General features: G+C 33.4%; 1 protein-coding gene across 4 annotated transcripts in view; it reads right to left on the reverse strand.

The window, feature by feature from the left end:
* Positions 1-1,902: 1,902 nt before the first annotated feature.
* LOC134238960 (histone-lysine N-methyltransferase, H3 lysine-79 specific-like) overlaps positions 1,903-27,200 on the reverse strand; it is a 38,697-nt gene continuing 13,399 nt past the window's right edge. The window contains exons 5-14 of one of the 4 annotated variants that reach the window (XM_062721083.1): positions 26,424-26,551; positions 26,101-26,142; positions 25,777-25,803; positions 22,016-22,039; positions 21,123-21,613; positions 20,552-21,083; positions 18,469-18,651; positions 10,647-10,682; positions 2,998-3,023; positions 1,903-2,506 (exon numbers count right to left, since the gene is read on the reverse strand). In XM_062721083.1, coding sequence (XP_062577067.1) covers positions 2,075-2,506; positions 2,998-3,023; positions 10,647-10,682; positions 18,469-18,651; positions 20,552-21,083; positions 21,123-21,613; positions 22,016-22,039; positions 25,777-25,803; positions 26,101-26,142; positions 26,424-26,551 — 1,921 coding nt within the window. In that variant the 3' untranslated portion in view covers positions 1,903-2,074. Of the gene's footprint in view, positions 2,507-2,997; positions 3,024-10,646; positions 10,683-18,468; positions 18,652-20,551; positions 21,614-22,015; positions 22,040-25,776; positions 25,804-26,100; positions 26,143-26,423; positions 26,552-27,200 lie in introns of all 4 variants that reach the window. The other 3 variants (XM_062721082.1, XM_062721084.1, XM_062721085.1) reach the window with 3 other exon arrangements.

Genomic DNA, 27,200 nt, shown 5'->3' on the forward strand with positions numbered 1-27,200 from the left:
CATTTGGGTCGTGGTGTGACTTTTTTAAATTGCACTCAACTAAATGCATAATCGCCTTGCACACGTTCTGTAGATGCTTGCAAGAAATATCATTTACTAAATAAAATGAAAAAAAAAATAATGACCAACCTTTTTGTCTGCAATGGTCTATATTTTTTTTTTCAAGTCTAGTCTCCATTAAAAGACATTGATGGTTATCATCCACCTTGTTTATGAATGAAAATGAAAACGGATATGAAAAAAAACAATTCAAGGTCAGACTGCGTAAGCATGTTTTAGGGAGTGTAATTGATTTTGTTCCCGTGTCTAATAATAGTATGACATCAAATATATCACTGGTAGGCTTACATAGTTAAAGCCGCATAATCCAAAACAGGCACATATTATCTTACACAATAAAAGTACGTCATTACATAGATAATAAAAAAAATAAATTATAAGATTGATTTAATAGTTTATTACAATAATCCTCACATGGAAAACGCAGATCAAAAACCTTATTAACAAACAGTAGTTCCTGACGGGAAGTTAAGATCTGTTGTGAAGTCAATTTTGAAAAAAATAAATTTATCGGTTATATCTTATAATGAAGATAATTCAAATCCGAGTATTTCTTTTCCATTAGTAGAAGCCTTAGTCAAAATACATCTTTCAAAAATCAAGAAATTAATTAAATATAATCCATAGTAATTTTTATATTAATATGCATATTTAAAGAATAAAGGAAAATCGGATATTTTAAAAGATTTTTTTAAAGAAGTTTAAATATTGTCCGTGTACAGGTATATATAATATGTACTTTGTTGTGAAAAAAATGCTCGGGTTTGTTCTTCATGAGATATACATGTAAGCGATAAATTTAATTTTTCGAAGGTGATTTCACGCGATATCAACATAGGATTATTTTTTGTGTGACCTAACAAAAATTATTTTTTTAACTTTTGAATTTTGATATCTTTTAAAAGAAAAAGACTTTGGGGATATAATTTGACAAAAGTTTAAACAATTTACGGACAATTATTTTTCAAGAAGAAAAACGAATATATATTTTAGCGATTAGAATCGGACCAAGCGGCTTTAAAATATAGAAGTTTTTAAAATTCACTTTGATTTCTTACATCACCCGGAACGTCGAAACTGTCCCACCTATATATAACTTTGTCCACAAATGTTCTTGCAGATGCTATGGACAATTTTCTTGTATAACCAACATTTTAAATTTCAGAACGGCCACCTTTGCTATGAAAACACATGACCAATCAATTTTTCCCACATTCATTTTGGTCAACTGAGTCAATCAGGTAAGCTATTTGCTATTTGTTGTTGTCCGTCGTCGTCCATCAGCGGGTAATTTTTGGTAATTTTCAACTTCTCTTGAGTATTATATTCATTATAAAAATTATGAAATTCATGTCCCAGGACTTAGGAGTTCTAGTCCTATGGTGGGGCTCTATTTACAGACACAAGAGACCCTCGACCGAAATTTAAAATTCATGGCCTAAGGGTAAGAAGTTCTAGAATAAGGATTGGGCTCCATTAATAATGTGTGAAAAATGCTTTAGTTCTTTAGATATTCTTCTCGTATTCTCTGCATTTAGTAGAAAATTACGAGTGAAATTTAATGTGACAGAAAACAAATTATGAAAGACGGAATAACACTTTACGAAAATCTAAAATAATGATTACTTGGATCGACGTACAACTGAAAATCTGTTGGTTTCGTTGGCTTTAATTCTAATTCTGCAGCATTGGCAGGGAATGCTAACTCTTCAATGGCACAGGATCCCACTTCTGATTTTTAGAGGTCCGTGTTTGCTCTGCTCCTGATTTGTGTTGTTTGAATGGATTTTGAGCTTGAATACTGTTCGTTATCTCCATATATTTCATGGATAAGCAAGTCCGTTTAAATATTAAAACATCTTTCATTTGGTGTAATGGAAAGACTAATGCATTTGTATAAATAAAAATGTCTTTTGTGCATTAAAAGTACTCTTCTCTGGGGTTAGAGTGCATATTAAAGCATACAAAATATTAGAAAGTTTATTTATATAATTTAAATGATATAGATAATATTTCATTTTTCATTTTTCTTCCGATTTTTCTCCATTTCAGCCTTTAAGTAGTTCACATCATTCTCTATTTTTTCGTGCTTCCGTTGAAGTTCAGACCATTTTCTTTGTTCAGCTTCTTTTTCTCTCTCTAATCGCTCCTTTTCTCTTCTAAGTTGATCTAATTGTCTTTCAAGTTCCCTTTTCTCAGCATCCTTCCTTTCCAGCTCTCTGTCTCTATCGTTTAATTCCCTGTCTCTAGAATCTAGAAGGGTCAACAATCGGTTGATTTCAGTTTCGTTTTCAGTCGTTTTTTTCTCTAGATCCTTGATTTTTTGTAAAGCAACATGCAATTCTGTTGCCACCAATTGGTATCTTTCTTCTGATCTCTGAAATTCTTGCATGAGACTCATTTCAATTCTGTCAAACCTTTTATTTACGATGTCCTCCAATGAACGCTATTTTTTCAATAAAGGAAAAAAAACCTTTTTACTTTAAGTCAGAAAATACAACAGCTTTTTAATAAATGAAACATTGAAAACGTGATTATTATGTGTATATTGATGATTGCATTACTTTAAAAAATACTCTTCGTAAAAACTTTAACAAATAGTAAAATTTTAAACAGCGAATACTTAAATTATATGAACAACAAAATGCTCTATTGGCTACCGTGAATTCATTTAAAATTCGTTCGTGGACAAGCAAATTTTTGGGGGGCTTGTGGGGACGCAATTTCGTAGGTAACTTGTATGTTCAGAAGATTTAATGAATAAATATCTTTACAAAATAATTGTTTGTGTGATTTAAATTCATGGAAAAGGGTATCTCACAAAATTCATGAACACTAGTCCCCAAAGAACATTTATGATTTCACAGTATTCTATTTGATAGTTAAACGTTCTGTATAACTAATTTTTTAATATTTGAGAATCAGAAGCTTACATACTTGATCTGATCCTGCGTCTCTTTGGTCTGAATTGGAATAGAAAAAAATAATTTTACTAAAATCATGGCTCACATACACACTAAGAGTTATCAAAAAGTTGGCTGGACTGTTACAATAGAATCTATACTTTGATATGTAGTCTGTGCTTACAAAATTTAAAAGGAACACAAACCAACAAAAGCTAAAGAAGAGCTGAATATTTTAGCTTGAAACATCAATGATTTGCCAAATTATCATAAAACAAAAAAAGACATTATATTATCACCGTTTAGTTTTATGACATCTGACAATGTCATCGTTTCTCAATACCCACTCTTTTCGACCTCATAGACTTATTTTGATGAGATTCCCTGGAGTTAAGTATAAAACCTTTAACCCGTCTTGTTTATCTGACTTAACAATGTCAAAAACGGCTAATTTCAATGTATGATATTGTAAATGGATCTATACATTGTGAAACATCCTCTTTGGGTTATAACAGTATAATTTGCTTTAAGGAGTTCAATATATATCACACATGATCGTGCATGCCACTTTTCGACGTGAAAGACTTTGAACACAATGACTACGAATCGACATGAACTGTGCATTTTCCATATCTCTATAATGCAAATTGTTTCTTTGTAGCCTGTTTAAACATTCACTAGGTGTATATCCGTTTTTCCTAAGTTGAAACTTAACAGAATGTTGGAAAACGAAACCATTTCCTTTTTTAAAGTCAATACCCTCCGGATTTGGTCAGAGGTCACCGAGTAGGTAAGAGCTGTTTAATGGGGCTCCCGTGAAAAAACGTGAAAAAAAACTATTCTAAGGAAGATTGAGTAAGTGAATATTGTGTACAATGTATCTAAAGTGATTTTAGTGATATTATTCGACTAACTTTGTCAAGAATTTGGCAGTACTTTTGCAATATTAGAAACTTTCATTGTTTGTATATGTGTTCGGTCCACCCGTGAACTCAGCTCACCTTTGAGTGTACATAGTACAGTTTAAATAACGGTGTCAATAAGAAGTGGCTAGAATTTCGATACTTTTTGGATCGTTTCTTTTACAAACTGAAAATGTCTGAAACGTTAGCTGATACTACAAAGATTTTAGTAGAAAGTCACTCCGTTATTTTAATATATATGGTAATGAAGCAATTTGTGAAAACAAGAACAATGCAGAGAGTGAAATAACCTTGAAATCGATACACTCTCTTTTGACTGAAATGAACATAAAACTTACCAACATTGAACAGAAAAATGAAAAACTTGAAACTAGATTGACGGCAATTGAGGCGGAAATTGTGTCTTTGAGAGAGATTTGAGGGTCCCTGGACACGGTGAAGTTGCATGTAGACAGGCTATATGAGGATGTAAAAGTGATGAAAAATGAATATCAAAATCTAGAATCTAATGTGAGCGGGCTTGGTAAGGTGTTTGATGCGGTAAGGGAGACAGCGGAGGCGAATAGAACAGTAATAAACAACAACAAGAAGAGCCTAGACCAGTGCATACAGATGCAGAAAGTTGCCGATAATAAAGTGAAAGATGAACTGGAATCAGTCAAAGAAGCCAACAAGAAACTGCAGAGTTCGGTTACTGATCAGAAATACAGAAACGATTGATCCCAAAAACTTAAAAATTTATGTTCATCAAATTTGAAAGACTACTGGAAAAATTTAAATGCCTCTGATAAAGATAAAAAAATGTTCTGTTGATATTAATGATATGTACAACTACTTAAAATTATCAACGAAAGCGATAATGAAGAAAATTATTCCTATGGTAACGATACACCACCCATCCCAAATGAGATCTTTGCTATATCCGACGAGACATTAAATACTATAATTCGTGAAGATGAAATGCTAGAAGCTGTGACAAAAATGAAAAACGGTAAATTTCCTGGAGTTGACAACATTCTGAATGAACATATTTCCTCAACATTAACTACACTTAGTCTACTTGAAATTTTTTATCATCATATACGAAAGTGGATTCGTTCCTGAAGAATGGTTGATTGGTTTAATTAAACCCATATATAAAAACAAAGGAGACCCCACAAAACCTGAAAATTACCGCCCCATTACATTGCTTAGTTGATTAGGAAAAGTTTTTGCATGTATTTTAAATAATAGATTGGAAGCGTACGCAAATGAAATCAATCTACTTAAAGAAAATCAAGTGGGTTTTAGGAAAGGTTATTCTACACTTGATCATATCCTTACCTTACAAATTTTATCAAACATCTTAATGCAAAGAAAAAAGAAACTTTTTTGCGCATTCGTTGACTTTAAACAGGCAATTGATACAGTATGGCGAAATGGGCTTTGGACCAAGTTACATATTAGTGGAAAAAACGGCAAGTGTTTTAAATATATCTAAAACATGTACAAAGGTGTTAAATCTATGATAAAAATTAATTGTATGTCCACAGAATTTTTTAGCTGTAATGGAGGAGTGAGGCAGGGAGAAAATCTTTCACCATTCCTATTTTCAATATGAAGATTTTTTACTGAACGAGAATATTACAGGTTTGCAAAGTATTTCAAGATCTACGGAGAATGAATTACTGATGTATTTTAAATTGTTGATTCTTTCTTATGCGGATGATATTGTTATTACGGCTGAATCAGCCGACGAATTACAACATGCAATTAATGTATTCCACACATATTGTTTACAATGGAAGTTAAAAGTGAATGTTGAAAAGACGAAGATTCTTGTATTTTCAAAGGGTCCTTTGTTAAAAAGAAAATTTCATTACGATAACTTAGTTATTGAAAATGTTAGAGAATTTAAATATTTAGGCGATGTTTTTCACGCACAGGTTCCTTCTGTAAAACAAAAAAACATATGATCAAGCACAAAAAGCGATGTATGGCTTTCTAAGAAAAATTAGACAATTTAAGTTAACAGTTGACTGTCAATTTGATCTTTTTGATAGAGTTGTAGTACCGGTCTTACTATATGGTTCTGAAATATGGGGATATGAAAATCTTGATATTATTGAACGTTTGCATCTAAAGTTTTTAAAGTATGTATTTAATTTGAAAATTTCCACGCCATCGTACATGGTTTATGGTAGAATGATTTCTTATTGGGTAAAGCTTTTTTCCGGTCCGCCAAATAAAATTGTAAATGTTTTATACCAGCATATGTTTAAACAGTATTGTGATGGAAACTTAACAAACCCATGGTTAGATTGTATACAGAAAATACGTAATATGTGTGGTTTATCAAATGTATGGTACGAACAGGCTGTCAATATGAATTGTAAATGGATACATGCCACTGTAAAACAAATATTACAAGATCAATTTATTCAAAAGTGGTCTAGTGACGTAAATAACTCTTCAAAAGGACAGATCTACAAAATCTTTAAACAAAACTTTGAATTAGAACATTATATTGATAATTCTCCTAAATTCAGAAAAATATTTATAAAATTACGTACTGCAAATTATTAACCAGTAGAGACTGGAAGATGGCATGGTATACCGCTGTGTGATAGAATATATAAACTTTGTAACAGTACTCAAACTGCTGACGAATTTCACTATTTATTAGAATGTAAAACCTTAGCTGATATTAGAAAAATTACCTGGGTTATTATTCACACAGACCAAATGTTATCAAATTTATGGAACTAATGTCAACCAAAATCGAGAAAATGTTGGAACAGTTATGCATGTTTAATTCACGAGGCTGTCTCTCCTCCTTGATATATTTTCCCTCTCATTTTATCGAACTCTTACCTATTTTATTCACATGTCATCCTTTTGTCATATAGAAATCTGACCAGTTTGTATATATTGTATATATGTTATTTGAACCCCATGTACCAATCTTGGTTTGGGTGAATAAAATGAACTAACTGAACCATAATTTTTTTCTAGGTATCTCATATAGAATTTACGATAAAATTCGCAAATTTTATGTACCAATTGTGTACCAAGTGAGTAACAGAAAAGAGAATATACTTTACTTTCAACTACGTAATAAAGCTAATAACCTTAATGCATATTTAAAATCATTTTATCTCATACGTGTAGATGATAGAACCCGTTGGATAAAGCTAAGCTATACTTTATCAACGGGTAGATGCTTTATCAATAGCACTTCGCTCCGTGATCGGGAGGTCGTGAGTTCGTATCTCGTCCACGACTGACCTAGTCGTTAAAATGGGTAGCAACTGTTCCTTCGCCATGCGCTCGGCACTTTGAAGTGAAAGTTGCGGGTCCTTCGGATGAGACCTTAAAAACCGAGGCCCCGTGTCAGCGGCAGGCGTTGGCACGATAAAGATCCCTCACTGCTCAATGGCCCTGAGTGCCGAGTAAAGGTCAAAATTTGAAGCCCTTCACCGGCATACGGTGACGTCTTCATATGAGTGAAAAATTCTCTAGAGGGACGTTAAACAATATACAATCAATCAATCAATCAATCAACAGCACGTCCGGTTTTGACACGATCTCTCGCTTAAAGATTTTATTTTATTGAAACTTTTATTTGTAAAAATTCCTGCCCTTATAAAATGAATGATAAAGAGCAATAATATTGTTAAAAGCAAGAAAAAGACTCGTATATGTCAAAGAAGTTTCTTATTTTATCAAGATACCTGTATTGGCTACTTGAAGACGGATGTTAACCCCCCCCCCCCCCCCCCCCCCCCCCACACACACACACACATACAAACCCCACCTTTAAATCGTTTTCGGAGAAAGTAAAACCTAGCAGTTAAGTTGTTCTAATAAGATTCCTTTAACATCTTCCACAATGTTTTCTTATATTATACTACGCATGCCTACCTAGTAATGTAGGTGTAACTTAATTACCATAGATTAGCTTGGCCTTGCCAAGCACGTTTTGTACTGCCATCGTACAAAGAGTTAATTTTCAAGATCCCTTGGTCCTTACAACTTTCAGTCAGAGGTTCGCTTGATATAAAGCTCCAGCAATTGTCACATAATGTTTTCAAAGACGCAGATAGCAAAAATTCTAAATTTTGATCTACTTTCTTTCGAGGCATGTCAACATCAACGGTACTACAATGTATGTCATCAAGTTATACGTCATGAATTTGATTTAGCAATCATTTATGTAGTTTCACAGGGGAAGTCTCAAAGTTTTGTTAAAACGAAAGTCGTTTGAGATAAATAGAAGATCTATAATTGTGTGATTTGATATTGGCTTTATCCAACTCGTTTAAATGATGAATATTCGCTCGGCAAGCCTCGCGAATATATATACACCATTTCAACTCGTTGGATAAAGCCAATATCAAATCACACAATAAAGATATCCTCTATATATATATCATAGCTGATTCATATTGTCCTATGTCTTATTACAATAATGAAAATGATGGACACTATTTTATGAATTGTCCAGCATACCGAACAAAAGAAACAAACTAAGAGAAAACTATCATGAGCTTGGTGTACCGTTTGAGCTAAAGATTCTTTTACTTGGAAGTTCGGAGTTATCGTGTCGAACGAACTTCAAAATTACTAATTATGTATAATAATATATCAGGTTTACAAGACGTTTTAGGTACATTTCATCTTGATAAATATTCTTTAATCTGTATGATATTAATACAATCATTTGTTATGTTATTTTTTAGCTGGATGACTGGATCTGTGCGAGTCAAGGCGTGTCTGCATGTGTGAGGGAGGGTGTGTGCAAGGATGTGTGTGAGAATTTATTAAAAATAAAACTTATGATTTATAGTTTTTTATAAAGCTGCTCACTAAATGTTTAAAACTCATTGATGTACCTTAAGCTGCTACCCCCTCGCACAAATTACCCAAAGGATTAGATACAATATTATATATGAGATCTTACAATTTACAAAAATATGAAATCATCCAGGTTGTGCTAGATGTTTCCAAATGGTAGAGATTAAGATCAGAAGTTGCATGGTACTTATTCTAAGACATGATGAAAAAATGCTCCAATTGTTTTGTACAATTTTTCGTTAGTATTGTATCTTTTTCTCTTTGTATTGTACAATTCTCCATTTGTATTCTTTACTTTTTATCTGAATCATATTTTTTTTTAAATGTTAAGAAATTTTTTGGTTTGTATAACTATAACTTTCCATTTGTATTGTAGACTTTTTCATTAGTATTGCATTATTTTTCGTTTGTATTACGTATTCTTTCCATTTGTTTTCTGTAATTTCTCATTTGTATTGTATAATACAGAAAATATAAATACTGAGAAACTTGTAGTATACAGAGAATACAAGTAGAAAATTATACATATAAAGGGAAATTACATGTATACAATGCAGATGGGTGTTTAACATTCAAACAGAATATTATTGTGTAATAAAAATTACAAAATATAATGAACAATTTTACAAAACAACAAGAGGCCCATGGACCACATCGCTCCCCTGTGCACTGTGGCTAGGAAAAAGTAGAAATTAGTTTATTATTGAAAAGTTTAAATCCAAAAGTAGTCCATTGACCAATCATGGCTTTGCTACTTTTCTATTCTTGAGAAGATGATTTTTAAAGAATTTTCCTATATATAATATGTCTATGTAAAACTTTGATCGGCCATTGTGGCCCCGCCCTACCCCCAGGGGTCATGATTTGAACAAACTTGAATCTACACAACACGAGGATGCTTCCATAGGAAAATGATCAATTATGGCTTTGCAATTCTTTAGAAGAAGATTTTTAAAAAAAATTCCTATATATTTCTATGTAAAACTTTGCTCGGCATTGTGGCCCCGCCCTACCCCCAGAAGTCATGATTTGAACGAACTTGAATCTACACTACCTGGGGATGCTTCCAAATAAATATGATTAATTATGGCTTTGCTATTCTTGAGAAGAAGATTTTTTAAGAACTTTCCTGCATATTTCTATGTAAAACTTTGATCAGCCATTTTGGCCCCGCCCTACCCCCAGGGGTCATGATTTGAACAAACATGAATCTACACAACCTGAGGATGCCTATATATATATATATATATATATATATATATATATATATATATATATATATATATATATATATATATATATATATATATATGATCAATTATGCCTTTGCTATTCTTCATAAGAAGATTTTTTAAGAATTTTCCTATATATTTCTATGTAAAACTTTGGTCGGTCACTGTGACCCGAGCTACCCCCGGGGGTCATGATTTGAACAAACATGAATCTACACAACCTGAGGATGCTTCCATATAAATATGATCAATAATGGTTCTGCAATTCTTGAGAAAAAGATTTATAAATAAAATTTCCTATAAATTTCTATGTAAAAATTTGATCGGCCATTGTGGCCCCGCCCTACCCCCGGGGGTCATGATTTGAACAATTTGAATCTACACTACCTAAGGATGCTTCCATATAAATATGATCAATTATGGCTTCGTTATTCTTAAGTTTACAGACGGACAGACAGATAGACGGACGCCGGACAAAATGTGATCAGAAAAGCTCACTTGAGCCATCGGCTCAGGTGAGCTAATAAAAATCATATGATTTGAATTATACAATTTAAATGGAAACATTTAATACCATTTGAAAAGATCGAATATTGCAACATTTGTTATGGATCTTGTGTTTGATGTTTACTCCCATGTTTTACGTAATTCTCGTGTGCACATTGTTTTTAGTATTGCTGAAATATATTTACCTTGAAATCCTGAGGGTCTTGTTGTTCTACTTGGCACTAAAGAAAAAAGATGGCATCAATATATCAGTTGATTACATATATAATACGTATACAAAGTTATATATATTGATGAAAATTTAAAAACTTTCCAGGCTGTGTTTTAGATCTTAAAAATTTCATTTGTCGATAGAACAGCAAGATTACATTACTCCAATCCCTAATATATTTTTCTGTTGGATTTATATTTGATCTTTTAGTTCTACAAAAATAACCTTAAGCTTAGGAGCTACATGTATGGCTGAATCAGAAACGGAGTTAAAAGGTGTATACATAGGAAACTATTTATATTTTTTCGCAGCAAAGCTGCGACTAGTTAATTGTTGCAGCTTTGCTATCGAAAATATCTTTGTAAAATAAAAAGAAATTCTTTTGTAAATTTGTTTGTGTATACTTGTTAGGAATTAAGCTAAGAAGGCCATGGGCCATATCTATTATGTTCTATTACTCTGGCAGAAAAAAAAAATATTCTCTTTAATTTCATAAATATTATGACACCCTTATGAACCAAAGTCTAGATCCAAAGGAGTTGGGACTTTTCAATATCAATATGGTCTGGTCGTTTTCTGAAGAGTTTTTTGGGGGGTTAAATTAAGTAAAATTTAGATCTCTGATTTCGGCTCAACTCTAACTTAAAGCTAATAAAAATAATACACAAGAGGCCCAAGGGTCCAAGCGGTCACTGAGTATTATATCACAACTTAGAGGATCCATAGAATATAGAATAAAAACTGATAGATGAAGCTTTGTTTCCCCAAAACAAAAGAAAAAGGATGATCAGGTCAATGAAATAATTAGTCTAATATTAAGTAACAACTCATAAATTAAGTTCGAATCAGTCCCCATTTATCACTATCACCAAGACTATAAAGGTATTCCGTGTATAGCAAACATTGTTGAAGAATGAAATTAACAAAAAACAATTAGTCTTTCCGTACTTTTTTTGTCCCCCGCTTGAAAAGTGGGGGATATTAATTTGGGTTTGTCCGTCCGTCCGTCCGTCTGTCCGTCCGTCTTTCTGTCTGTCTGTAACGCTTTCGTTTCCACACGATATCTCGAAAACCCTTTGAGCTTTTGCAATGAAATTTAGCTTAGCAACTCCCAATGGAATAAAGAAGAACCCTATTGATTTTGAGGTCAAAAGATCAAAGGTCAAGGTCATAAATAAGCAAATTTTGTCTGTTATAACACTTTCGTTTCCACACGATATCTCTAGAACCATGTGAGCTATTCCATTTCAATTTTACATAACAACTCCCTGTGGCTTAATGAAGACCCCTATTGATTTTGAGGTCAAAAGGTCAAAGTTCAAGGTTGTAAATTTAAACATTCTGTCTGTGTGCAACACTATCATTTCCAGGCGATATTTCAAGAAGATTTTGAGCTTATGCAATGTAATTTTAGACCAAAACTCCCTAGGACCTCTCACCCCTCTCAAAGTGCCCCGCCCCCTTTGTTTTATTAGTATTTATATTATTACATGGCGCCATTTTTAACACAGGGGCATGAGGAGAGTTGTTGCGTATAAAACAGATTCTCAGTGGACTTTATGTTCTTATTACATCTATTAGAACTGTTTAATAAAGGCTAAATAAATCAAACACCATGGATTGTGTAAAATTTTGAGAATACCGAACATGAATATATACATTTATGTGACTTTAGTTCTGTATATACTTGCCTGCATAAAAAGCGATTCTGTGGTCTAGAGGTATGTCTCTCGCTTCACATGTGAGAGGTCCTGGGATCGAATTTCGGACGATCCCCCCCCTTTTTTTTTTAAAATACTTTTTCTTTTTTTTACTAAATGATAGTATTCAGCAAGTGAAATGAAAAATTTATGAGGTTATAAAATCATCATTACAGTGTGACAATATTCCATATAAAAGAATCTTCTACACATAATAAAGAATAAGCAATCAAATCTTTATATGCATATTGACATACATGTATTTTATTTGCTTCAGTATACATGTATACATTTAATAATTCTACAAATTCAGTCAGGGGGATTCGACTTTTTCCCTAAGCGGGGGACACGAATTCTCTGAATTAGCTTGTTAACCCTAAAATGCAATTTCTCACATTGGCCTCTCTTGGTCTTTGAAGAATATTTTAATAAGTTATTTTTGTCTCATTTTTATTTATCTATTATTTACAATCTATCTGATCATTAAAACTATGAAAGTAGTTTTTGTTTTATACAATAAAATTTTGTGCCTAATTTTCTTATTCTATAAACATTTCAAAATACTACCAATAACAGCGTCACTTTGCTTAACCGAGCGTGCCAAAGCTTCACATATTGATTACCATATTACTCATCGATTGGATGGTTGATTTCCATGAAAGCAATACTACTTTGTTTATGAAATACGGAACTCTCTCAATACCACTAAAATATACTGACCAATGGCACCCCTACTAATGTTATTGTGATTTAAATTCAAGACACGTGGTTAAGGTTTACCTATTCAAAGGTTATAGGGTATAACTGGTTTTATAAATAAAATTGGCAGTAAACAGGAAATTGCTATAGTCTGTTTCTTCTGAAAACATGTCCCGTGAAAAATTTGATTCCAAACCTTTCTGAAAGACTTTCATGATTTGCAACAGAAATGGGTGGCTAAAGGGGGGTGGGTAAATAACAATTAATACATTTTATCATAGTTTACTGCAAAAATTACAGCTCACTAGCAACCGATACGCTGGTAAATAAGTGTAATATCATCTACACTGACAAACCTTTGTTTGCCTTATATGGCTAATGTTATTAATGCGCACAGAGGATCTTACCACGAGCAACTAACCTATTGTTGATTGAATACATTTACGCTAAATACATGTTTACATGTTACTTCGAACACGTGGTTCAGGTCAATCTTTGATCATCATGATATGTCAATTTAGTGCAGAATAAAAAAAATGTTCTTATGAAAAAATGCAAACATTAGAAACTATGAGATATATCACAGGCGTTTTTAATTTGTTGTAACTATAGAAAAATATGTTTAATAAAATTTATACGTAGTTAGTATCAAGTTCCGAACACCAGCACTTCAAGGGTAAGGAAAACGAGCGGCTTCTCGTATGCATTTAAATGGAAAAATCTTTGTTTACACTCGTGATCAGGTGTGTTGGTCAGGGAATCTACCTGACAATTGTATTCACCGCAATAGTACAATAAAGGAATTTATCAAGCGTAAAATTCCTGTAGTATTCGTAGTAACGTATGATGCAATTCTCATTCAGCTGATTTGTCAGTTTTGAGACCGAGGAGGTTATCCTGCATTATTCACGACACTCATGAAGACTTTCTTTCTATTCTACCATGTCTGCTAAAATCGCTAAAATACGGCTGATCGTTTCCGTTATAGAAGATTGAATTAGGTCACCATGTCTCGATTACACTGTTCCATTTAACAACAGAGGGAAAAGAATGAATCTTCTTAACGCTGCAATCTCGCCTCTTTTTAAATGCAGAATTTTACCGTTTTAATCACAACATTGTTATCTTATAGCTAAAGTCTTCAAGTATAGTCTATGTAGATACTTATTCAGGATTTTTTTAGGAAAAAGGCTTTCAATATATACATGATATCGATTAAAGAAAGTCGCATATTTCACTGTAAAACTTCGCCATTACGGCTATGTAGGTCATTGCAGTACTAGTATTTGAATGAGAAGGCGGGGCGTCTATCAAGCGTGCGATTAGTGTGAATACATTAGCGTGTGTTCGAAGTGTACGAAGTTTTATAATTAAGTGACACCTAAATCCCCTCTTTTCTTATTGCTAGAGACCGACCAAATATAAGCATCTTTTTTTTATTTGTCAGGCTTAACTTTGTTTTTTCTGCTTAACTTACAAGTTACATTTGAAATGATTTATTAGAAATTCGTCAAATTATTTATATATAAAAAATTAAAAATACACAATGGATTTTATGAATAGAGCGTATAACGCAGGATACACTTTTTCATACTTTAAAACATTATTTTTATAGCGATGATAATTAATCCACTAAGGCTTACAAATAATCCATTAAAGCTTATTACTGTTTCGTAAATAATTATTTCATAGTAAATACATATACAAATTTGCGAAATTCGTGTGCTACAACAAAAATGGTTGAATTATGATATAAAACATTATGTATAAAAGTTTGATTTTTTTTTGTGCATAAAGAATAAAATCGCAAGAAAGTGATTATTATTAATTTTGTAGAAATCCACTCGTGTACATTCTGATTTTTACAAACTCTCGTCCTGTTCTGAAATAAATAATAAATCATTTCAAATAATTTTTTACGCCCCTTTTCATTCGATTTTCTAACTAATAATTATATTCAAATCTTTAATTGTTGTTAGATTTTGTGCCGATGCAAAATGTTATAACATTTGTAGTGTCGTCAGAAGAAATCCGGAGTTTCCCTCTCTTCAATATTAGGGGTGCATTTTGTGCAATATATTCGTCTAGTGACTTTTCATCCGAGATATAGGTCTTTTTAACGTCCCATTGTCCAATGTGATGTACATAGACTACATACAATGTATACTTAGGAACAAAGAAAAATTTATAATATATATATCCACAGTATTTTTTTAAAATTCTGTATTAATGAGATACAAGTAGTAAGTGCTAGGTTTGTACTACAAGCCTCCAAAATATATTTATATATACCGAAAACAAATCAAACATAATCGACTGAAATTTCGTTTTATAACAAGTAAATCAAAAATGTTAACACATCTTAAATATACTGGTATAAAAAAATTATCCCAGGGTACATTACCCATTTGAAAATGATTTGACCATCGATAGCTCGCAACACTGGACACCATGTCGCATTGATCTGCTCAAAGCATGAAAGTGAATAGATTTGAGTCACGTGTTCAATGCTTTGTTATTCATGAGGTCAAAGGCGGGTTGAAATTTGTAAACAAGGTGCCTTTACTATAGGGACAGGTACCCGTGATTTTGCACCTTTTTAGAAAATAACATGTGAGCGCACGACTGTTTCAATTTCTTTCATGAATTAAAATGACAAGTTTAACTCTTTACATTGACCCTATTTACTACAACTTGAAACATCTATGCGCTCATATAAAAAATAGGCTTGCAAAATGGGGGTGTGGCCTAATGTCTATGAGAAATCGATGTAAACAACGTACCCCTGCTATATTAATCAGATAAATACCCAATTACAGTGCAAGGAAGTGAAAATTGAAAATGAAATTAATAAACTACAATGTTTGATGGAAAGATTGAGACAAAAATATGTAGGAAATCTTCAAACTTATTTTTTGTAAACTATCGGGGGGCCAAATGTGGACGTTTAAAGGATTCATTCTTTGTTTGCTTACCTGTGTAGAATGCAGCCGATTTGAGCTTTCGTTGCATTAAAAATAGCCTTTTTGAATTACTAATTTGTTCGTAATATGTATTGATTACTTTTAATGAATATACAATAACAAAATCATGTTCCTGTTTTACTGCTTTATTGGGACTAAAATCACGTTGTTTAAATGTGTAGGGAGGTCCGTGGAATAGCCCCGCTTAGCTATAAAAACCGACATTCATCAGCAACTTTATGCAATTTACAGTGTTTATAATGCAAAAGACGACACATTGATGTGGTCGAAAGAAGTATTTCATTCTATAGTCAAACATGCATTTGAATTGTTCAGGTTTGATACGTGTTTCTGATCTGATAATTTTTTTGATGACGTTCATAATTTATTGGAGAATAATGTCCGCGGCATCTCTTTGATCTCGGCAATAATCGAGGTAGAATTAACAATAACCACATGTAGACAGGCAAAGCAAGTTTTAATCCTTATAATGCTATATATATAATATAATATTACCCTCAATATACATAGTATAAATGTAATAGTTTTAGAGTATATCCTTATTTATTTCATGTTTTAAATTTTCTCATACATATATAAATAACTCCAGCCGGTCAAATCACAACAAATGTGACACGTACTTTTTTTGAGGACAGAAAACGGGCTTTGACTGACAACGTGTTGCTGGTGACTACAAATGCCGCACTGGTAAACAATCATTCAGTACGACTGGCCAGTGTTATCGGGGTATTGTTTGATTCTGTGTAGCAAAGTAGCACTGCTTACATTCAAATCAAACATCCAATCGATGAATAATATGGTAATTAATTTGTGCAACTTTACTTTGGTCGATCAAGCAAAGTGATTGTTATTGAAATTATAGTACATTATTTACAGTGATAAATTATCAAAAAGTGAATTGTACATTGTAAAGGCGAATAACTTTTCTTGGTAAAATACAAATTTATAGAGCCCTGGCCAGGACCAGAACACTTGACCAAATGGTCTAGATGGTTAAAAATCTGGTAAAAATATCCTTGCTTATTAAAACATTTACATTGTTTGCTTTTTATATGCGAAGGAGCAGGGAAGATTTTCAAAGAAATAATGCATATTTACTACAGAATCAACACATCCCTATCTTAACACCCAAACCAATCATGAATTTCAAAAATTTGAATGAGTTAACCTCATCATAATACATGTAGCTCTTCACTAAGTTCTGCACTTAGTTGGAACTTTTCAAAGAATTAATACATTTTCACTAATAGATATTATCAATAGACCCACCCCCCAATGAGAAACAAAAGCCCCTCACCCTGGGACCACGAAGTTTTAAAGATTTTTTAAGAGGAAGCCCTATTCATCAGAAATATGCACTTTTTCTACCTGGTCAACACTAAGGATTAGAAATGATTAACAGAATAAATGCATTTTCACTACATAATTAATATAGCCGCGCACTAACACCAGAACCCCTTACCCAGGGGCCGTGAAATTCACAACTCTGGAAGAGGCACTCTTGCTCATTATAACTATGTGCTTAGTCAGTTTATTTAATACCCAGGAGCAGAGAAGAAGATTTTCAAAGAATTGATGCATTTTCAGTATATTACCAATAGAGCCCCCCCCCCCCCCCCTTACAACAGAACCCCTGACCCTGGGACCATGAAATTCACAATTTTGAAAGAAGCACTCTTTTTCATTATAACTATATACTAAGTTAGTTTATTTAATACCCAGGAACAGAGGAGAAGAATTAATGCATTTTCAATATATAATCAATAGAGCCCCGCCCTAACACCAGAACCCCTGACCATGTTCATTATAACTTTATGTACAGAGTTAGTTTGTTTAGTACCCAGGAGCATAGGAGAAGATTTTCAAATGATTAACGTATTTTCACTATATAATCAATAGAGCCCCGCTCTAACACCAGACGCCCTGATCCTTGGACCAATAATTTCATAATTTTGGTACAGGGCTTAGAGCTCATTACAATCAAGACAACAGTTTTCAAGACTGCTTGATGTCCAAGAGTGAAGAAGAAGATTTTTAAAGATTGCATTAATTTTGGTGGTTTAGCCCCACCCCTCCGGCCCCACCGGAGCAGGGACCATTAAATTAACCATTTTTGTTCCTCTTCACCCATAGATACTGTATACTAAATTTAGCGGAAATTGGTTCAGTAGTTCCAGAGAAGAAGCTAAAAATGTTCAAAAGTTGACGACCGACGAACGACCGTACGTTGACGGATGAAAACAGATAGCAAAAGGTCACCTGAGTGACTCAGGTGACCTAAGAAATGTACTCTAGACTGTTTAATGGACTTTTGAGATTGAATACTGTTCGTTATCTCCATATACTAAGTATTTCATTTGGATAACTACACATGTAGCTAACTATAGTGTGTTCTGTTAGTCACGCCATCTACCTGTATTATCTCCATGCATTTGGTCAGTTAACACTCCACCTTCTGCTCCCTCACTTGTAGACAGCTCAGGTCGTCTCTTTTGAGGATTAACAACTGCCAACTGTCTTTTTCCAGACTTACTGTGTTCGGGTTGCAGTCCAGTTTGGTCTGTAGATACTAATTCATCTGATGCTTCGGAGCCTTCTGTAATAGTTTTAGAGTATATCCTTATTTATTTCATGTTTTAAATTTTCTCATACATATATAAATAACTCCAGCCGGTCAAATCACAACAAATGTGACACGTACTTTTTTTGAGGACAGAAAACGGGCTTTGACTGACAACGTGTTGCTGGTGACTACAAATGCCGCACTGGTAAACAATCATTCAGTACGACTGGCCAGTGTTATCGGGGTATTGTTTGATTCTGTGTAGCAAAGTAGCACTGCTTACATTCAAATCAAACATCCAATCGATGAATAATATGGTAATTAATTTGTGCAACTTTACTTTGGTCGATCAAGCAAAGTGATTGTTATTGAAATTATAGTACATTATTTACAGTGATAAATTATCAAAAAGTGAATTGTACATTGTAAAGGCGAATAACTTTTCTTGGTAAAATACAAATTTATAGAGCCCTGGCCAGGACCAGAACACTTGACCAAATGGTCTAGATGGTTAAAAATCTGGTAAAAATATCCTTGCTTATTAAAACATTTACATTGTTTGCTTTTTATATGCGAAGGAGCAGGGAAGATTTTCAAAGAAATAATGCATATTTACTACAGAATCAACACATCCCTATCTTAACACCCAAACCAATCATGAATTTCAAAAATTTGAATGAGTTAACCTCATCATAATACATGTAGCTCTTCACTAAGTTCTGCACTTAGTTGGAACTTTTCAAAGAATTAATACATTTTCACTAATAGATATTATCAATAGACCCACCCCCCAATGAGAAACAAAAGCCCCTCACCCTGGGACCACGAAGTTTTAAAGATTTTTTAAGAGGAAGCCCTATTCATCAGAAATATGCACTTTTTCTACCTGGTCAACACTAAGGATTAGAAATGATTAACAGAATAAATGCATTTTCACTACATAATTAATATAGCCGCGCACTAACACCAGAACCCCTTACCCAGGGGCCGTGAAATTCACAACTCTGGAAGAGGCACTCTTGCTCATTATAACTATGTGCTTAGTCAGTTTATTTAATACCCAGGAGCAGAGAAGAAGATTTTCAAAGAATTGATGCATTTTCAGTATATTACCAATAGAGCCCCCCCCCCCCCCCCCCTTACAACAGAACCCCTGACCCTGGGACCATGAAATTCACAATTTTGAAAGAAGCACTCTTTTTCATTATAACTATATACTAAGTTAGTTTATTTAATACCCAGGAACAGAGGAGAAGAATTAATGCATTTTCAATATATAATCAATAGAGCCCCGCCCTAACACCAGAACCCCTGACCATGTTCATTATAACTTTATGTACAGAGTTAGTTTGTTTAGTACCCAGGAGCATAGGAGAAGATTTTCAAATGATTAACGTATTTTCACTATATAATCAATAGAGCCCCGCTCTAACACCAGACGCCCTGATCCTTGGACCAATAATTTCATAATTTTGGTACAGGGCTTAGAGCTCATTACAATCAAGACAACAGTTTTCAAGACTGCTTGATGTCCAAGAGTGAAGAGGAAGATTTTTAAAGATTGCATTAATTTTGGTGGTTTAGCCCCACCCCTCCGGCCCCACCGGAGCAGGGACCATTAAATTAACCATTTTTGTTCCTCTTCACCCATAGATACTGTATACTAAATTTAGCGGAAATTGGTTCAGTAGTTCCAGAGAAGAAGCTAAAAATGTTCAAAAGTTGACGACCGACGAACGACCGTACGTTGACGGATGAAAACAGATAGCAAAAGGTCACCTGAGTGACTCAGGTGACCTAAGAAATGTACTCTAGACTGTTTAATGGACTTTTGAGATTGAATACTGTTCGTTATCTCCATATACTAAGTATTTCATTTGGATAACTACACATGTAGCTAACTATAGTGTGTTCTGTTAGTCACGCCATCTACCTGTATTATCTCCATGCATTTGGTCAGTTAACACTCCACCTTCTGCTCCCTCACTTGTAGACAGCTCAGGTCGTCTCTTTTGAGGATTAACAACTGCCAACTGTCTTTTTCCAGACTTACTGTGTTCGGGTTGCAGTCCAGTTTGGTCTGTAGATACTAATTCATCTGATGCTTCGGAGCCTTCTGGAGGTACAGCTAAAACACATTTCTTTCGAGGAGTTTCTGAGTCACCGCTTCCATGAAGAGTGCTGCTCGATAACGATGAAGTAGTTTTGGTCCCCTCAGGAGATTGCTCAGTTGAAGAATTTTGTGAATCATAGGGCGATTTTTCAGATGGATCTGTGGGAACACTGACAGGAGTAAAATCTAGAGAATGATTTTCGAAGGAATCAGATGGGTCTTTATCTGAATGAAATAAAGGTGATTTTTCAACCTCTGAAAAGGAAATAGATCGGTCTACTGGTTCACTTTGTAATGTATTGTAGGATGTATCCTGTGGTTGATCTAATGCTGAGGTAGAGGATGAGTTTTGCTGCGAGACAGGATTAGATAATGAATTTGATGAGCAAACAGACGAAACTAATTGGTCAGTTTTCCGAGTGTTTTGGTGTATTTGTTGAAAATGTGGAGACTTTAAAGGTTTATTATATGATTGACCAGAAACGGATGAACCAGCTCCTGACTGTTGATCAGGCTGCAACGAGACGACAAGTGGTGATGCAGAAGATGAATTAAAGTTTTGAGCATCAGAAGTAGAAGGTGGGATAAAATGTTCAATGGAGGGATGTACACCTGACTTCAGTTCTAATAGTTGGGCTGTTGTTGTCATCCAAGAGGTGGCTGGTTGATTTTGAAGGAAGCTTGTTTTATGTTGTTGTGTGTTGATATGCAATGAAACGTCACATTCGTCTTCATTTTTTAGAACTTGTTTCTCGCAATTTTCCTGTGAATCAGTTGTTTTATTTTCTTTGCCATTTCCAATACTCGAAAGCAATGGGACTGACGACGTTGCATTTGGCGTAACTGCTAAAGTTGATTGACTGTCAGGATCGCAAACATCAACTAAAGTGATATTCAAAACCATTTGAAATGTCAAAACTATAACTACTTAAAAATAAACATTTAATAAACATAAAATAAAATAAACATTTTATTTATATTATTTTATCTTGATTCTTTCAGACCGAAACAAACGAATTGCCTAATCCTTTTAACCCGCGTGACTTGAATTTTTCAAAATTAGGCAAATTTCCTACAAATTTTTTTTTTATTTTATGTATAATTAAGAAAAGGAGCAAATAAGATCTAAAATCAATATATGTACTGGGATGATTGTAAATATTCATTAAATGAAAAGAACTCTCAAAAATGTCACTTTTATTACGACAAAAACAGAACATAGATTTAACCACTGCATGCAAAATTAAATTTTCAATTTATTAACGAACATATATTTATACATACCCCTTCCATATCGTTTGTCCATAACTGAAATATACAAATTTATACTTGTGCATTTTCAACTTATCTACACACATCTTCAAAAGGTCAAGGTTTTGTAGTATTGTTCATTTTCACAAACCTCTGACAAAAATCACTATTTTAAAGTCAGTTTAGAAAATTACATATTCGTTTGTTCCCGGCTTAGGACTGAAACAATCAGCAAACAGACTTTATAGAAGATAAATAAAAAATGACTCGTCTTTAAAATGGAAAGTGAGAATATTATAGGATTTGTGATTATTTGCATCAAATAAATTAATGGAAAATAATTTTTGGAAGATACTTCTTCTCACAATCACGCTTTGAGACTTTAAAACAATTTGGTTAGCTTTTAATGAAACTTTGTAAGTAGAGCCCAGCTTTTAAATAACGACTTTAGCCCGGGGTTTGTGAAGAGGAGCAACATCACAAAACCCTGTAATTGTGAATATGATCTACAGATGCACTTTAAATCAAAGCAATTATTATTCATTTTAGGTTAAGAAAAGTGAACCAGTCAATATTGATTTATAACCAATATTTGATAATAATAATAAGTACAACTAGAGGTACTGTGAGCAATGAGCTCACTAAATGATACCCCCGCATTCGAATGAATATAATGGCAGTGTCCATGTATTGCTGTGGGACAAAACACATGCATCTGCACGCCTTGTTCTTCCACGTCCTGATATACTATATTAAGTTTTATGTAGTTATTATACCCCCCGTTTGAAAAGCGGGAGGGTCTATAGTAATCGTTATGTCCGTCCGTCCGTCTGTTTGTTACGCTTTGGAGTACCCATCTCTTACCTGCAACTCATCTCATACCACTGAATGAAATTTGATGAAACTTTCACAGAATCTTTATTACATAATGCCATTGTGCACCTCCTATTTTACTTTTTGATCCGACACATATTTTGGATTTCCCACAGCAAAACATAGACACTACCATTATTATCATATAGGAGGCTGGGGGGTATCATTTAGTGAGCTCATTGCTCACAGTTTTACAGTTTTAGTGAGCTCATTGCTCTAGTTTTAGACAAATATAATACCCAGTAAACACTGTGCTACACAACTCCTCATGAATAGTGGCATTTAAGTCATGTTGGTAATGTTGGTAATATGACTCTTGACTAAATATGGATTTTTTATGTATTTTTCGGAGAGATGCAAATGTCGTGTCATACAAGTCTACATTTGAGATAGAGTGGGTTTTGGTACATGCTTGTTTAAAGTCACACAATTAACGAACAAAAAATGTACATCCAAAAATGCAAAATTTATGCAATTTTGATCTGATATTTTGGAATAGACCTACATAAAAACTTCAAACTTGTTCTTCATCATTGAAACGTAATTAAAATGCAGCATCTGAAACAAGTTTTAGAGTTTTATTTCCTTGATGCATCATCTGTGCAAGTTTGGTTTTTATAAGCCTTATAGTTTCTTGGTAAAAGACCTGCACCCATAACTTTTACCTGGTCCATTATCTGGGAAATGTACAGTATATCGAATTCAACATTCAAAGCAAGTTCATTAATTTAGTATACATCCTAATATGTATCATTCATGCAAGTTGTTTAACATGGGGCTCATAGTTACTTGGAAAAATTTAATGAAACCTGCATAAAAAACTACCCTTTTCAGTCATCCAGAAAATGTAGGTTAGATTCAGCACCCGAAGCAAGTCTGGTAGTATGCATCGTAAGATGTATCATCCGTGCAAGTTTAGTCATTATAGGGCTCATAGTAACTTGGAAATGAAACCTGTACCAAAATTTCAATCTGTTCACTCATCTGGAAAATGTAGGTCAAATTCAGCGTCCGATGCAAGTCTGGTAGTATGCATCCTATGATGTACCATTCATGGAAGTTTGGTCATTATAGGGTTCATAGTATTTTGGAACTTTAACCTGTTCGCTCAACTGGAAATGTAGGTCAAATTCAGCATCCGAAGCAAGTCTGGTAGTATGCATCCTTAGATGTATCATCCATGCAAGTTTGGTCAACATAAGGCTTATAGTTACTTGGAAATGAGACCTACACCAAACACTGCACCAAAAATGTTAACCTGCTCCAAAAACATTAACCTGGTCATTCCTTTGCTGAAATATGCAGCATCTGAAACTGACTGGTACAATGAAACACACTAAAAGCATCTTCCAAGCATGTCTAATCAATATAGGACATAGAAGTACTCAAAAAGAAAACTGCTCCAAAAAACTTAACCTTAACCTGGGACGCCGACGCCTACACCGACGCCGACAGTATCAAATAAGCTCCTCCAACTTCGTTGAGGTGAGCTAAAAGGTATATTTTACGCTACTATCAAAATAAAGAAGCGATCGAAGATCCTTTCATATCGAAAGAATGTGTTAAATTGTGAGAAAAGGATCCTTTTGCACTCTTAATGTGTTTATGCATGCTATTTCATGGACATAAATTTGATTATTTGAGATTTTTTGTATCAGTCAATCCATTAAATTTAGACATGTATTTTTGCTCACTACCATTGAAATGTACATAAAAGTAGCAAAAGTATGTCTAATTTTATATTGATTGAAAGCCAAATGAAAGGATATTGAATGTGAATCGTGCTTATTTGATCAGTAATAGTTAAGGTTAGAAACTTATGTATAAACATCTATATACCGTTTTGTGTGCAGCTGTTTATAAACAAGAAATCTGTGAGCCAATGCTCACTAGTAATACCCCGCTTTGATGTAAATAAACACTATCATATTAATATAAACAAGTTCAATTACAGGCAGATGCACAGAAAAAATTGAAGTTGACATCAGATTCATATCAAAATTAATCCCATCATATGGCATGCCTCGGCAAAAAGCGTACTAAAATTAAGCATCTGCTATGAATAGTTAATGAGAAAACTGCGACAAAATTTTTTTATGTATGAAACAGACGGATGCACAGACAATCAGGAAGCTGACATCGGATTTGACCAAAAATGTATCCCACCATATGACATGCCTTAGGGAAGATTGTGTTAAGATTTCAAGCATCTCTGATGAGTAGTTGCTGAGAAAACTGCAATGAAGATTTGTTATATATGAAACGGACAGATGCACAGACAAACAGGAAGATGACATCAGAATTTAACAAAAATGTATCGTGACATATGGCATGCATAAGAAAAGATTGTGTTAAAATTTCAAGCATCTGCGATGAGTAGTTGCCGAAAAAACTGCGACGAAAATTTGTTAAGTATGAAACGGACAGACGTAAAGACAAACAGGAAGTTGACATCGGATTTGACCAAAAATGTATCCCACCGTATGACATGCCTCAGAGAAGATTGTGTAAAAATTTTATGCATCTGCGATGAGTAGTTGATGAGAAAACTGCGACGAAAATATATGTATGAAATGGACAGGCACACAGACAAACAGGAAGTTGACATCGGATTTAAACAAAAATGTATCCCTTCGTATGGCATGCCTGAGAGAAGATTATGTTAAAATTCCAAGCATCTACAGTGATTAGTTGCTGAGAAAACTGCGACAAAATTTTGTTACGGACAGACACACGGACGCACAGACAGCTAGAAAGACAGACAGACACACAAGGGTAAAACAGTATACCCCCTCTCCTTCGGAGCGGGGGTATAATGATAACGACAATCAAACTACATTGCTGATACACATTTTCAATATGGAAACATATACATGTTAAAATAATTTTAATTATTTAGTTTAGGTTAGATAGATACTTACAGTCTTGTATTTTTAACATTATACTTCCTGAAAAGTAAACAAAATAACTAAGATATTCCACCTTATGTATGTATTAAAATATGTGCTAATCATTTAAAAATGCGATCCTAGAGGTTCACCTTTTAACTTTTATATTATTAATAATATTAGTATTGTTTATATCTGTACATATTTTAGAAACATGTGCATAAAATATATCAGTACTTATACTGTTATTCTTTGAAAAGATAAAAAATGCAAATATAAATCTATAAGTTTTTAAAAAATATCTTTGAATGTAAGGTTATTTGGAAATTATTTGCAGTAATATATCCATGTGAATACCTTCATAGACACACTGGCAACAGAATGGGATAGCGGCAATTACTATGGAAAAAATTAAGCGATTACATTATTGATATCAGTCTCTGTGTTTTATGTTTTGTAAAAAAAATATCAATGCACTTGAACTTGTATCACTACTAATAATATAACTTGACGCAGCAAGACAGTAGCATATTGTCGCTATTTTCTTTTCTTTTTTTTCATTAAAAATTTTTATTATGAAAATCATCTTAGAAACTGCAAATTAAAAATTGACTGAATAAGTGACATTTTAAAAATTGCAAACAGCAACAAGAAAAAATACTGTACAAAGATAGATTTACCTTGTTTAAAAGATTTGTTCTTTTTTATCATTTTTCCTCTTACATAGACGAAAAATGCAATCGACAAACATATGAAAAAGACTAAAACTGCTATAAGTACAATTCCTGTTATTTCCCCTGCAGAGAGTCTGAAAAGATAATTCGATACAAAAAAATAATTCGAAAAAAATACATACACCTATTCAGGAGTATTATTTATGAATTTACATGTGAATTTTTTAATACAAAAATATCATTTATAAATTAAATTATAAAATATTTAACCGATCGAATATCATAAATAAAACTATTCCTATTTCTATCTTCGCTGGTAATGTACTCGTTCACTTTTAACTGCTGCACTGAAAAAAATTACCAGTAAAAGTCGCTAAAAGACAGGTAAAACTGTCTATACAACCACTACCCTACAAGTGGTTGTTTTAACTAATTGGGTATTTTATTAGATAACGTTAGTAAATCTAGAATTTACAAGTAACACCTATCACTCACTATCTTAGCCAGTAAACAGAATGCTTACTGATCACAACGATTTACGAAGCACAATACATGTAGTCAAATTATCTATAGATGTTTTCTTTCAGTGTAGTAAATCAAAGTGCATTTGGTTTTTAAACTATCACCCTTGTATGGTCTTTAGTGGGGCATCATTTAAATACGGTATACGAGGGCTGTTCAATAAATAATGTCCTGAATACTGTGACATTCAATATAGACATCATATGACATTAAGCTTGACTTTCTCTCATTATTGAATCTTTAATGAATTTATAACAGTTG

The sequence above is a fragment of the Saccostrea cucullata genome, unplaced genomic scaffold (genome assembly GCF_032062105.1).
Source record: "Saccostrea cucullata isolate Sc308-1 unplaced genomic scaffold, CSIRO_AGI_Scuc_v1 ctg658, whole genome shotgun sequence".
Lineage (NCBI taxonomy): Eukaryota > Metazoa > Mollusca > Bivalvia > Ostreida > Ostreidae > Saccostrea > Saccostrea cuccullata.